Source organism: Hippoglossus hippoglossus, chromosome 10 (genome assembly GCF_009819705.1).
Source record: "Hippoglossus hippoglossus isolate fHipHip1 chromosome 10, fHipHip1.pri, whole genome shotgun sequence".
Classification (NCBI taxonomy): domain Eukaryota; kingdom Metazoa; phylum Chordata; class Actinopteri; order Pleuronectiformes; family Pleuronectidae; genus Hippoglossus; species Hippoglossus hippoglossus.
The window spans coordinates 16,304,235-16,318,266 of record NC_047160.1 but is presented as its reverse complement, the minus strand read 5'-3'; the positions used below and the strand labels follow the sequence as shown (position 1 = coordinate 16,318,266).

Here is a 14,032-nt window from a genome sequence, read left to right as displayed (position 1 = left end):
ATTATTACAGTGTTGAAGCCTCCATAGGACTGATGTCCCCTCAGCGCACCTCGTTGGCTACAGTTTGTTCCCGCCATGCTATAATAAATGAGGCACATAAAAACTAAGGAGTGGCCTTTTAAAATATATATATTATGGCGTAACTAACTTTCTTCAAGGAATTTCACTTTTGTGTAGATTAACATTTATATAGCTTTGTTTAACGGCTTATTATTTGTAGTGTAAAACAATAATGTCTGAGTTCCGCTGTTTATTTCATAAAGCTTTCCTGCCAGCCTCTGTTTGACCTTCACATTTCTGCAAAAAGGATTTTACTGAGGAGGTTATGTTTGAGTTCACAGGCAGAAAAACCTTGTTGTGTGAGGGATGTGGGGTGTGTGTGGGTGGGGGGGGGGGGGGGGGGGGGGGGGGGGGGGGGGGTAATGGGTAATGTATACAACTTCTCTGCGGAGCCCAATGAGCTCTTAGCATTTTTATTACTAGTAACATTTTACATGGCCATGGTCACAGTGGCGAATTCTAACTCATCCTGAAGAATGGCACTGGAGTGTAAACCTTCGCCGAGGTCAAACGGTCCTCCACATGTTTGTCTGTAGTTTTTTGCTACACTAAGCAACTTTTATAAATCTTAAAATAGCAGCATCAAAATTAGTTTGATATTTGACTGACTTGGAATAGGGAGAACGGTTCGTCTTTCATTCCCACTCTTCACCCTGAACGTCTGATCTTTCTCTTTGTAATTTTGGTCGCAGCTTAGACCAAGCCCTGCATGTTCAAGAGCAATGCCGAACTGTAGATGAGTAAAAAAAAATTAGAAGTCATTAATAATCAGCATTTGTCCCTAATATTCAGCAAGGAAACTTGCTTGAAACAGAGATCTGTGTATTTATTACAGTAGTAGTTCTTTGGGTTCAGGAAGCTGGGGATCATGGGAAATATCCAGAGTCCAGTTGTGTTTCACTTCAGTGAGTGAGACTACGTAGTTGTAGATTGAAAGGCTTGTTTTGGTTTTATATGTCAAAACCATTTGATCACTGGGACGTGGAGCTCAACAGAATAAATCACTAGGTGTGCCTGCAGAGGGCGCTGTTGTTCAGTAAACGTCACATTGTGTTGCTTTAAAGAAAGTGAAAAAGAAATCCTGCATCTGCCCTTAAATATAAAATGTAATGGTTTCCTCTCTGTTCCAGGCCCCATCCCTCCACCAAGTTTGGTGTAAATAGATTTTGTAGTTTTTACATAATCCAACAATACACCAACAATTAAACCAAAAAACTGACACGAGTGAACACATAATCTTCTGATAATGGTTTATGTAAGATTTTAAGATTAATATAAGATATAAAATACCAAAAAATAAAGTGTCTGTCACAAGTTAAAAAAGCTAATTATCGCTGATCAATATTTAAAATTTCTAAGGTGCAGGCATTTTCATGTTTTATTCTGAATTAATGTCACTTTACTGTTGATTATTGATGAATAACTTGTTTTCTGTGCCTGGCCCTAATGGACCCTTACTGTCTTTGATTCATGAGTATATTGACCAAAAACAAGATCCTCAGACTTTTATTTGCAACTTTGATAGTTGGCTGAAGTTGAACTCCAACTATAGTACTAGGGCTATGTTGTAGATTCAAGATTCAAGATTCAAGATTCAAGAGTTTATTGTCAAATACACAACAATTACATTAAGCAATCGCTGGCAATGAAATGCTTGGGTCACAGGCTCTCTCATCGCAATGCTCAGAATATTACAGCAAAATATAGAATAAAATATATAAAATAGAATATCAAAAATTTTTACAAAAGTAACTAAAAAGTAACTAAAAGTACAAAAGTAACTAAAAGTACAAAAGTAACGAAAAGTACAAAAGTAACTAAAAGTACAAAAGTAACGAAAAGTACAAAAGTAACTAAAAAGTAACTAAAAGTACAAAAGTAACTAAAAAGTAACTAAAAGTACAAAAGTAACGAAAAGTAACTAAAAAGTAACTAAAAGTACAAAAGTAACTAAAAGTACAAAAGTAACTAAAAAGTAACTAAAAGTACAAAAGTAACAAAAAAGTAACTAAAAGTACAAAAGTAACTAAAAGTACAAAAGTAACGAAAAGTACAAAAGTATCTAAAAAGTAACTAAAAGTACAAAAGTAACTAAAAGTACAAAAGTAACTAAAAAGTAACTAAAAGTACAAAAGTAACTAAAAAGTAACTAAAAGTACAAAAGTAACTAAAAGTACAAAAGTAACTAAAAAGTAACTAAAAGTACAAAAGTAACTAAAAGTACAAAAGTAACTAAAAAGTAACTAAAAGTACAAAAGTAACTTAAAAGTACAAAAGTAACTAAAAGTACAAAAGTAACTAAAAAGTAACTAAAAGTACAAAAGTAACTAAAAAGTAACTAAAAGTACATGTCACTTCCTGTAGCCAGCAGGTGGCGCTGTGATTTTAAGTCACAGTAATCTTATGCCTACATTATCAATGTCTTGAGACCCTTTTGACATGGCTTGGTTTGACATGGCTGCGGTCAGTAGATGAGGAGGAATACTTCCAAGTGTAAGACATGCAAAAAACAAGAAATTTCCTGTTGCCACCAGGGGAAGCTGTGTTTTTAAGTCATGATTTCTGTGTAGATGTCATCAGGCCGGGACTTTTGTCTTACATGTCTAGTTTGGACTCGATTCGACCAAATATGTCCGAGATACAGAACCTCGTGTTTTGATGGCGTGTAATCAATCTTTGACGCCACACCACGGTCACACCGTGTGATGAAAAATCGATCTTTGAGGTAGTTTTCATCTCCATCTTGTTGTGATGACACGCATCTCCATATGAAGTTGATCTGATGAAAGCCCTGGGACAAGTACATCAAAGTAAAAATGTGGAAAATGGCCAATATGGCCACTACAGTCAAAATGGCGGGCTTCCTGTTGCTTTTTTCCCATTGCACCTCTGACCTTTTTTGTTTGTCTTGTCATGATACACCTGGGCTACGATTTTTGTGAAGATCGGTGAAAGCTAACTGAGGGGCTTTTCCTTAGATGGCCCTGTTGAGCCATTTTTCCACGCCCATTTCAAATTACTCCAGAATACTATTACTTTTTGGGGTTTTGAATTCCCTGCAAACTTTGGTAACAATTTGAGCATGTCTAGGCCCTGAAAAAGCCCCAAAAGGGCCAATATGTCCTTCGAAATACAATAGGGCCTCCCACCGGATTTGCTCGGGCCCTAATAATCCTTACAATTTCAATAGGGCCTCCCACCGTCGGTGCTCGGGCCCTAATTAGTATTTGATTAAGTGAGTAACTGATCATGAAGTTCCCATCTTCTCTCCTATCCCCTCCTGTTATTGGCCTTACTTGCAGACCACCTGGCAGCCGGCCTTTGACTGACAGGTGAATAGCCCAGTGTGTGGTGAGACGGTGATTAGTGGGCATCCTGTTACTCCAGGTCTGCTGCTGCTACTTGATAGCCAGAGTTTTATTCCATGTCTCAGTCGGCAGACATGCTTCCTCCCCTGCCAAGCAGCAGGAGCTGGCCCACGTTCACGTCCAGAGGAAACGGTCCCCTGCTATCTGCTACTGAGTTCAATTGGGGTTGAACGGGCATCATGTAGGTGTGTGAGGGGATGAGATCCAGAGCAGGACCGTTGGATTTCTGGTCCCAGTCACTTCTTGTTTCTCCTCTGAGGTGTTCAGAAAAGCTCAGGATGATCCCAATAATGTGGCTGGCGATGCTGCTTCCTGAAGGTGAGTCAGACTCCAGGTGAAAAGATTGTGGTGTTTTAATTTTAATACACATGTCTCATCCAAGGTTTATGATTGTTAAATGCATTGTTGTGGGTTTAATTACGCACAAACCACGTGTGTGTGTTTCCTGTATGTGTGTGTGAATTTGTGTATATATGTATGTATATATTTATATTCACACATTCAAACCTAATGTAAAGCTTATTTTAAAAACATACTTATGGCTTTTAGATGGTCCCACAACAAGATCATTCTAATAGCTTCCAAATAAAATATATATATATTTAAGTATAACTTTACATTATTATATAACATTCAGGGTTTAAAAAGTTGCACTTATAGAGTAACTAAGAAACTAGAATGGCACTCAGTGGAAAGCGTACATACTTTATGAAACCACATTTAAATTCACTAGATCCAGACTGGTATTCAGATCTGCACTAACTTGTACACCCTCGTGTATGAATGACAGGCAGACCTCCTACTGTACAGGCCGGGCCTACTGTTACTTGGCCGTCTTAGGTTTCCGATCAGGTGTCAGCAGCAGCATGGATTGTGTGGTCAAAGAGAGAAAATCAGCTTTTCCAGTGAATGTATCATCTCTGGTGGACCAGGTCATCTGTTGTCCGTCTGTCTGTCTCCTAAATATACATGTTTTTTGTATCGTTTTTTAAAATCAAGCTCCATGAATTCTTTTCGGAGAAATCAGTGAAAATGTTGATAAACACAGAATCTCACAATGTTGAAGAAAGCGAAAAAACGTTTTTATCCTGGATCTGCGCCACAAGTTTATGTGCTCTTCTTCAGGTGATCTACCACCCTTCCACAACAAACAAACACATGTACATGAAAACATAACCTCCTTGGTAGAGATACAAAATACGACCCATAATATGATAACACAACATTTTGTTTAATCTTAGTTTTCCTTTTATATATATGATTTGAGAGGCACAATTAAAGTTCTGAACAGGAAAATACAGTTCACACTGTGTGAGCTTCATGTTTGTGTCACTGCACGTCAACAGAAGGATCATAGAAGTGATGGCACAAACCTGAAAATGACTGATGACCACCACCATGTTTCTCTCTGCAGTGGTTCACTCAGCTCAGGGTCACTACGCACACAAGCTTCTGAATGACCTGATGGAGAATTATTCCAGCGCCCTGCGGCCGGTGGAGGACACGGACAGAGCCCTCAACGTCACCTTACAGATCACCCTGTCTCAGATCAAAGACATGGTGAGGTTTCACTTATCAACATGATATTTCTTGATAAAAGACTATCCACAACTAAAAAAAAAGAAATCTAGTTCCTCTGCAGATGAATCCGTCAAGTTCACAAAGTTGTTATAAAGGACCATGGTGCATTTGTGAATATTGGATTTATGATTAAGTTGGCAGAGAGCCTGCAAACGAGAGATGAAATGAAAGATGAAATTAAATCTCTGTGTTAAATTTAAACTGGGTTTCTGTCATTGCGAAAATGGGATAGATTTGTGGATGGTGATACTATAAGTGTATGAATGACAGGCAGACCTCCTACTGTACGGGCCGGGCCTACTGTTACTTGGCCGTCTCGGGTTTCCGATCCGGTTCAGTGCTGTGTCAGCAGCAGCATGGAGAGAAAAAACAGCTTTCCCACTGGATGCATCATCTGTGGGGGACCAGGTCATCTGTTGTTGTCGGCCTGTCATGTTTGAGATGACAGCGGCGAGGGGCCAGGTGGGAAAACTGATGTGTGTGTATGTTTGTGTGCGTTTGTTGCGGTGTCCTATTACCCAAAGCAGTTATGTTTACTTCAGTTCGCTGCCTCAGTGAAGCTCTGGCAGCGATACCAAGGGCTCCTCCGCCATTCACCCCCGTCCTGCAGTCGCTCTGCTCATCCATTTGATATTGATGGACAGGTCTGGATTTCAGCTGTTGCGATAATCTGAGGCGTATCTGTGCACCTCATGCTCATAGAGAGTTAATGAGCAACAGAGAAATGAGAAGGATCTCTCTCTCTTCAAGCTTCTTTTAGTATGCATCCATTGTCTGTAGGTAGGTGTGTGTATTTTCTCATTTGTGTGACTGTGTGTGTGTGTGTGTGTGTGTGTGTGAAGGATGAGAGGAACCAGGTGCTGATCGCCTACCTGTGGATTAGGCAGACGTGGTATGATGCTTATCTGCGATGGAACAAAGAGGACTACGATGGACTGGAAGTCATCCACATCCCCAGCAGCCTGGTGTGGAGGCCCGACCTCGTCCTCTATAACAAGTACGCCCGTACGTCACACACATGCACACATGCACACATGCACAAATTCTTGCCAAACCCTTTATTGTATTGCAACTGTCTTTGCTTTAAAAGACTAATTCCAGCAAAAGGCAGAATATGACACATATTTGTGGTTGTTTTTTTGTTGTTTATGTGAATCTAATACTTTACAACATACAGCATAGGATGGCACAAAGCAAAAGCCGCTTTTTAGCCAAAAAAACACACTTGCCAAGACACGACCAGCTCTTTTGATCGTGTGTCTCTAACTGAAGTCTCTTCTCCTCCAGAGCTGACGATGACTTCTCAGGGCCGATGGACACCAACGTGAGGCTGCGCTACAATGGAGAGATAACCTGGGATGCTCCCGCCATCACCAAGAGCTCCTGTGTGGTGGACGTCTCCTACTTCCCCTTCGACAGCCAGGAATGTAACCTGACGTTCGGTTCCTGGACGTACAACGGTAACCAGGTATGGAGAAAGTCACTCACTCACAACCACAGGATGTTGCAGAGGACAAACCCACCTGAGTTTATTTCCCTTTTCAGGTCAGTTGACTTATTTAAACAACACAAGACTCACTCAGGTCTGTGTGGTGAGGCCATGACCTCTGTGATAGACCAGGCTAGATAAAGACATCAGCCACACACCTACCTTGAGACTCCTTCCATACGGCATTGCATGCATTTGCTGAATTTGTGTTTTCTTGGAAAATGTCAGTGGGTTGAGCTGCTTGTTTTGCCTCCTGAACGCCCCCACTCAGCCCTTATGCTAATTCCAGGTAGACATCATTATGGGCATGGACAGCGGGGACCTGTCGGACTTTGTGGAAAACGTGGAATGGGAGTGCCACGGGATGCCGGCCACCAAGAGTGTCATCATGTATGGCTGCTGCTCCGACCCATATCCGGACATCACGTACACCGTGCTCCTGCAGCGCCGCTCCTCCTTCTACATCTTCAACCTCCTCCTCCCCTGCTTCCTCATCTCCTTCTTGGCTCCTCTGGGGTTCTACCTGCCCGCCGACTCTGGGGAGAAGGTCTCCCTCGGAGTGACGGTTCTCTTGGCTCTCACTGTGTTTCAGCTGATGGTGGCTGAGAGCATGCCTCCATCAGAGAGTGTGCCGCTTATCGGTAAGAACGTGTTTGTCGAAACCACTGTCTTGATTTCTATGTAACTGTAACGTCTTTATAACTGTCTTAGTGTCTTTTTATCCATGCTAGATACTTAGCAGTCAGTTGGTTGGTCGGTGTCTTACTTCGGTCCAGGCTGAAATCTCGCAGTGAATGAATACACAGACTTGACATTCATTCAGGGGATGTACTCAAATGACAGAATGATCTCCTGACATTTCCTCCATCACCATCATCTTTGGTTATTATTAGCTTTCCATATATCATCATAATCAGGTCAAATTGATAATTTGTTGAGCACTTGTGTCCAAATCCATCCATTATCTATACCGCTTATCATTTTGAGGGTTGCGTGGGGAGCTGGAGCCAATCCCAGCTGACACTGGGCGAGAGGCAGGGTACACCTTGGACAAGAGGCCTGCGTATCGCAGTGCCAACAGACAAAGACAAACAATCATTCATTCCCTAACACAATTTAGTGTCCCCAATTAACCTAACCAAATTCAGTAGAGTGCATTCCTCTGTCAAGGCCCAATAGTCCTCTTAAATTTAATCAATCTGCACTAAATTGCAAAATCTAATAGATAACAGTTCCCTAAACATGTCCGTTTTTTTTTTTTATCAAGCTCCATGAATTATTTCCTGGGAAACTGTGAAAATGTCAAATAACGTGATAAACCCCCTGACCCAGTTCCACACCATAATCGAATGTGCTCTTCCTTGGGTCAGGCCCCACCCCTTGTTCATGCAAGTTGTTTCAGGAGTTTTTGTGTAATCTCTAAACCAACAAACAAACAAAGGGACGGGGGTAATAACACAACCTCCTTGATTCAGATAATCATTCCCATCAGCCTCTGTATATCTGTGTTACATTTTAATTAGCGAATGTTTAACTTAGTAAACGTTAGACGTGCTGAACATCGGCATTGTCATTATGATCTTAGTTTGGCTTTATATTGAAATCTCAGTTGTTCAGTGAAGTTCTAACAGAAACCCCCCCTCCTGTCTGTTACACAGGGAAGTACTATATTGCCACAATGACCATGGTCACAGCCTCCACAGCTCTCACCATCTTCATCATGAACATACACTTCTGTGGTGCAGAGGCCAAACCAGTCCCCCACTGGGCAAAAGTCCTTATCATTGACTACATGTCCAAGATTTTCTGTGTTTATGAGGTGGGTGAGAACTGTGCCTCCGCCTCCACCTCCTCTTCCTCTTCGTCTTTTCACTCGCCGCAGGAGGACATCCGTCACCAGCACCTCAGCTCCCACGCTCATGCAAACGGAAAACCGGGGAGCCACAATCACAGAGAGGACCGACAGAATCAGAAATACCCGAGGCCCCAGACCCCGAAACCACAGCACCACCCCAGAGTGAAAGCTCAGCACCACATCACTAGAGACGAGAGGAGCAAACTCTCTGGATTTGCACCTGGGAAGTACGATGGCTCCAATGGTAAAATCCCCACAGGAGACTGCTGCAAAGACGACCAGACTGTGCCCTGCTGCCCCGAGGACAAAAAGCCTCTGCCTCAAGGCCCCACTGTAACTTTCGGCCCCTGCGTGTTCTGCAGCCATGGCAGTGGCATCCCTGGTGTGGACACCAAACTGGTGCGTAATGTTGAATATATCGCCAACTGTTTCCGTGAGCAGAGGGCCACCTGCGCCAAGGGGGCAGAATGGAAGAAGATCGCTAAGGTGATGGACAGGTTCTTCATGTGGATCTTCTTCATCATGGTTTTCCTCATGAGCATCCTTATCATCGGCAAGGCACCATGACTAAGCAGTGACACAATATTATATTTCATAAAAAGATTCATGTAGAAAAATAAATCTTTATGGTGATATGGAAATAAATATAATTGACTTGCATTCAGTGTTTCTTCCCAGTGCACAGCCTGCATTCCTTAATAGTAACAAAAAATTATATCCCATCATTTTTAAAAACAGTAATTTTGGGTCCAACATTGAAAACAAAGCAAAAATGTGCCAGACTATAATAGAATATGCAGGGAATGCCAAGAACCTACAATAAATATATTCACTCCTCCACTACAACAAATGATTTTTCACGTATCTCTGTTTTCAGTTATCTGAATTGTTGTTGTAGCATCTGTTTTGCCTGCTTCGCTACCTAAACAGTACAAACCATCTCCAATGACAGAATGTAACCTTATCCCCATCCATCCTTGCTCTGATGTGAAGGTACTTTATCATCTATGTACCATTAAATGAAGGGGATCTGCTGTCAAGTTAAATTATGACCAGTGGAGACAACACATTTCTTATTCACCACCGTGAAATCAGATGCCCGTGGTCGCCGCACATGGTGCAGCTGCACACTCCCGATTGGATAGACTGTAGAAATGAATTGCCCTTCTGGGATCAATAAAGTATTCTGAATCTGAATCCATCCGCAGAATCATTTCTTTCTGTTAAAAATCATCCAGTGAATAGCAAATGAGGGAGCTTTGTTTGTAGGGCAGCCAGGGCGGATGTAAGGTAATATGGAGCATCAATTATGTAGCACAATATGCACACCCACCTCCTCTGAAAACCACTATACCTTGAACTTGAAAAGTCAGGTTGAACGTGTTTGTGTGTGTGGTGGGATGAAGAGGGAGGGATGAAGAACAATAAGAAAGGAAAGAAAAGCTATTATTAACAGAAGCAAAGTAAACTAAGGTGAACTCATTCAAGTACTTTACAGTTTTTAGGCACTTGAGCTTCATTTCAGTGCTTCCATTTCTACAAAATTCCACACTGAAATATTGAACTTTTTACTAATCATATGAAGCATTTTAATCATGATGTTTTCTTCGAGATTTATCAGACTGACTGAATGTAAAATAGATAGATGCAACCTCTCCTGAACCAGCAACATTAAAATACTGTTATCCATTTAACTTCCTTCAACATTGCGAGATAGGACGTTTCAACATTTTCAATGATTTCTCAGAGAATTATTCTTTGATCCTGATGAAAATAAATGTCTAGAGAACTGATATTTATGAGTTTGTGCAATTTATATCAAGATAAAAATCTGGATCTAATGAAGTAGAATATGGATTTACCGGGGGACTGTTGAGCCTTGGTGTATGTATGCCCTCCATTCTATATCTTACTGATATCTTTAAAGTAAAAACTGATCTTATTTTTATACCAATGTGTTTTTTTTAAGCAAAGCAATTTACCTTTTCACACCTTTACACAGTCGGGATCAATGTATTTGTTGGGGCCTATTTTCAGCCGTGGATTTGGTGCAGGATGGTTAATGTGGGATCAAACCAAACAAACTACACTGTCCATAATCATTGTATTGAAGGATTAAGTCACCTCCTGCAGTGGTGTTTCAGATAGCTATGCAGTACAGTCCTTTCATAGGATTTGTTATTAATATGGTAAATAAAAACTATCATCAGACCTATTTGAAGCTTAGAATATTTACATTTTTGTTTTATTTAAGAAAGGAATCCTTTTTCCACCACTGACCTATACGCTGTACTTTCCTGAACTGCTTTCATAATGACCCCTGCAGTAAAGTTCACTAAACAAAACAGATGTCTCTCCCAGATCGCTCATTACAACACCTCAATCTGACAGTAGAGGGCGCTGATCTCCCACATTCTGGTGGCGGATGCCCCAAAGTTCAGAGTTTGAAGCTGCATGTGACAACACAGGGTTGAAGCTTTGCACCACAAAGTTATTCTTGCTGTCTTTTTTTTTTATCATCTGCAGTGATCCACTTACAAATGTCACTACCAAGAGGAGAATTAAGATTTACCAGCTATTTTTAGGCCACCTTATCATATGGCAAGAGCCTGTATGTCTTGTTTGCTGCAAATCCATGATTAAATGGAAGCTATTAAACAAAGTGAGTTAGTGAAAATGTAGTTGCAGCATTGAGCAATCAAATGTGCAGAGGAATCTTTTTATTTTAAATCCTCCTCTTCACAGCGATTGTCATGCCGAAGCACGATGCATCTGACATTAAGTGAGAATATCTCACATTTTCTGTCTGAGGGAAGCCATTGTGTTCCATTAGTGCTCAGCGAGCCGCAGGGGCCACAGCAGCCCATAATCACCATGGGAGACCAGCACAAGTGCACACCGTGCAATGTGAACAGGCGCTGCAGCTCAGCCACTGAGGGAAGAAGACTGCTGGGAAAATTACCAACTGCTTTGGAAAATTTCACTTTGAGAAGTCTTATCTGTCTCCACTTAGATTTACACACACACAAGGGGCGTGGGGCGTGGGGGGGGAATCACTGTGATGATATAATGTATTAATCAGTGACTGAGTGCTGGTTAGAAGGAGCCAAGTTCCTCCAACACAATGTCAGGGAATCTGTGACTTATACATCATTAGAGACCTTAAATGTTGTTATTTTGTTCTGTCTACTGTATTTCTGTCCGTCTTGAAGGAGGGATCCATCAGTTGTGTCCCTCTCAGAGGTTACTGGGTTTTTTGTTTTTGTAGTTCGTCCTCCCTCTTGTCAAGGGAGAGGATGTTTTGAGTTTTGTGAATATAGGGCTATATAATAAAACTTGATTGATAAGTTGTGCTGTGAGACAGTGTCCATCCCTAAGAAAATAATCACAATGTCACAATCACAACATGACTTCTTGTGACCTAGACTGTCATGATCCTGTCATTTAGTGTAATCCTCTGTTGTTTCCATTGGACCAAGAATCCCCTCTTTCTAGAGATTTACTTTGCATTAAACTCATATATTCAAGTAAGGCAAACTGAGGCTCTTACAGTTAATTATTTTATTCACACTTAGAGATCCAACCATCTTTCATCAAACATCTGTGCAGGAGAATTTCCAAACAATTACCAGACAATTTTAGAGGCACTTTACACAAGTGATTGAATTTCAGGCCAATTTCAGTTTGTAACCCACAACTTTTAAATTGAAATATTGTTCTTTGGGCCTATAACCACGTCTTTATGACAGTTTCTTTGCATTTTAAGATTCTACATAAAAAAAAACACATCATTTTAAAATGCCCACCTCAACCATCTGCAACAATAAAATGCACCTTCCATGTTGATTCATTTCAAATTATAGTTATAGTTAAGTTAATTACACAAGCTGTTCCAGACGCATGATTCATCCTTTGATCCGTGTCGAGCAGGACCTCGATGTTGCCATGCGGTTGCCATGGTGACCGGAGCACGCTGACCCGGAGTGTTCAGTCACGTCGACACATCCACAAAGTTTGTGTAGAAGCGGCAGAGCAGCCGTGGGTGTTTTTACAAGTGTCTGAGAGCCGATGTGTAAAACCCACATAGGCAGAGTTAAAGATGAGAGGAACATCCGGGGAGACGCCCTCCATTTTTATAACGGACCTGCTGAGATTTATTGTAACTTCCGTTAAAACTACACGTTACATGTGAGAATAGATGATAAAAACTCCCGGATATCAGTTCGGTTTTTCTGGGAGAGAAAACAGCAAACTCCTCCAATAAGGTAATATTTGTTTCACCGGTATATTCTCAAGCTAACGGACACTAACGTGGAATCATTGTTTAGTTCGTTTTCTTTTCGTTTCAATCCCGAAAACGGGGCGTTGCTAGCTTAGTTTAGCTCACGTTACCTGTATCAGAAGAGAATATGTAGCTAAGCTAGTTATGTGCCTCACTGTAACCAGCACTTACACTGTGGTAATAAGTTTTAAAGTTATATTTTTATATATATTATGACATTTATCCACAAGTTCAAATTAGGGCTGGACGATATAGCCGGAAATTACACCATACATCAGTCTGTGGATAATTATCACCATAAATGTCACATTATTATTTATTTTAAGTTTAAAGGCCGATTTTTGCTCCTGAGTGAAGGTTGTGGTTTTAAATTCTCCTTTATGAGCAGAGAATGACAAACACTTCAATTACGTGTTATAGCCTCTCACCGTGCACAAAGTATAAGCTTTATATTGATATATATCGGACTTGTTTTATCGCTATTGAGGAAAATTATATTGTGATCATTATTTTTATTGTTTTATTGCCCAGCCCTAATTGAATTTAAATTGATTATGTCTTTACATTATCTCACAAAGTCAGTTTTATTTACATTGCCCCAAAACACACATTTATCTGACTGTTAATCTAATGTCGGGAGGGTTTCTGCCTTATTTAAGTCCTCAAGGTAGAGATTTTACGGTCTGTTTTCCAGGTGTCACAGAGAAAAACAATCTCTGAAAAGATGGTGAAAAAAAAACAAAACAGTGGTCGTTCCAGTCGCTCTTCCACATGCAAGACAAAAAGAGCTGACTCCCAGATCGCGAGCAGCAAAGACCCGGCTCCTCTGGATGCCCCGGCCCACTGTGACCTCCCTGCCGTTCCTCCAGAGCTCCAGACCCCTGGCCAAGGTCAGCTGGGATTCTCTGACCGAGTCTACCTGCTGGCATCAGCCATCTTCCAGAATCACCACCTGGAAAAGTCTGCAGCTCAGCGGCTGGTGAGTTATGGCAAAGAGAGAGGGATCCCTCTACCTGAAGTCAAAGATGGGGAGATCCAACATTCTGCTTATGAACTCGCCTTCAATACGCTCAAATGTAAGTTCCTCACTTGAGGTTGTTTCAGTTTGTTGAACCAGTTGTGTCATTAGGACGTTTCCCTCTTTTCTTCGTCACACATCCACACCTTTAATACAAATGCAACGAGTGTTGAGCAACACCAGTTTTGATTCATTTCAAGTACATTCAATTGCAGGTAAAACAAGTAAGACATTTGTATCCAGGTAAGCACACAGCCATTTCAATTGATAGCTCTGCTGAAACTAATTGACGGATGGAATTGGATACAGCTACAATAGACTGATGAAGGCCGAGTAGAGAGAAGGAGAAAAAAAAATGCTTGAGTGACCAGGGGGGATT

The 14,032-nt window shown here is 41.1% G+C and overlaps 2 protein-coding genes across 3 annotated transcripts in view; both read left to right on the top strand.

Moving 5' to 3' along the window:
- The first annotated feature begins 3,312 nt into the window (after positions 1-3,312).
- Positions 3,313-8,993, top strand: LOC117769245 (neuronal acetylcholine receptor subunit alpha-9-II). Its single transcript, XM_034598036.1, has 6 exons — positions 3,313-3,746; positions 4,843-4,988; positions 5,852-6,006; positions 6,297-6,477; positions 6,788-7,139; positions 8,157-8,993. The coding sequence occupies exons 1-6, from the start codon at positions 3,626-3,628 to the stop codon at positions 8,918-8,920; spliced, it is 1,719 nt and encodes a 572-aa protein (XP_034453927.1). The 5' UTR covers positions 3,313-3,625; the 3' UTR covers positions 8,921-8,993.
- A 3,359-nt stretch (positions 8,994-12,352) lies between these two features.
- Positions 12,353-14,032, top strand: part of LOC117769785 (putative methyltransferase NSUN7) — a 31,471-nt gene continuing 29,791 nt past the window's right edge. Inside the window, exons 1-2 of one of the 2 annotated variants that reach the window (XM_034598921.1) lie at positions 12,353-12,618; positions 13,330-13,711. In XM_034598921.1, the coding sequence (XP_034454812.1) occupies positions 13,360-13,711 (352 nt within the window). In that variant the 5' untranslated portion in view covers positions 12,353-12,618; positions 13,330-13,359. The remainder of the gene's footprint in view (positions 12,619-13,329; positions 13,712-14,032) is intronic. The other variant, XM_034598923.1, reaches the window with a different exon arrangement.

What these genes read in the sequence shown, in the direction of transcription:
- LOC117769245 (XM_034598036.1), top strand. Translation starts at nt 3,626, where the DNA reads ATGAGATCCAGAGCAGGACCGTTGGATTTCTGGTCCCAGTCACTTCTT. An exon ending in TGTCTCAGATCAAAGACATG is followed by an intron (nt 4,989 to 5,851) that starts GTGAGGTTTCAC and finishes GTGTGTGTGAAG; the next exon opens with GATGAGAGGAACCAGGTGCT. An exon ending in GGACGTACAACGGTAACCAG is followed by an intron (nt 6,478 to 6,787) that starts GTATGGAGAAAG and finishes TGCTAATTCCAG; the next exon opens with GTAGACATCATTATGGGCAT.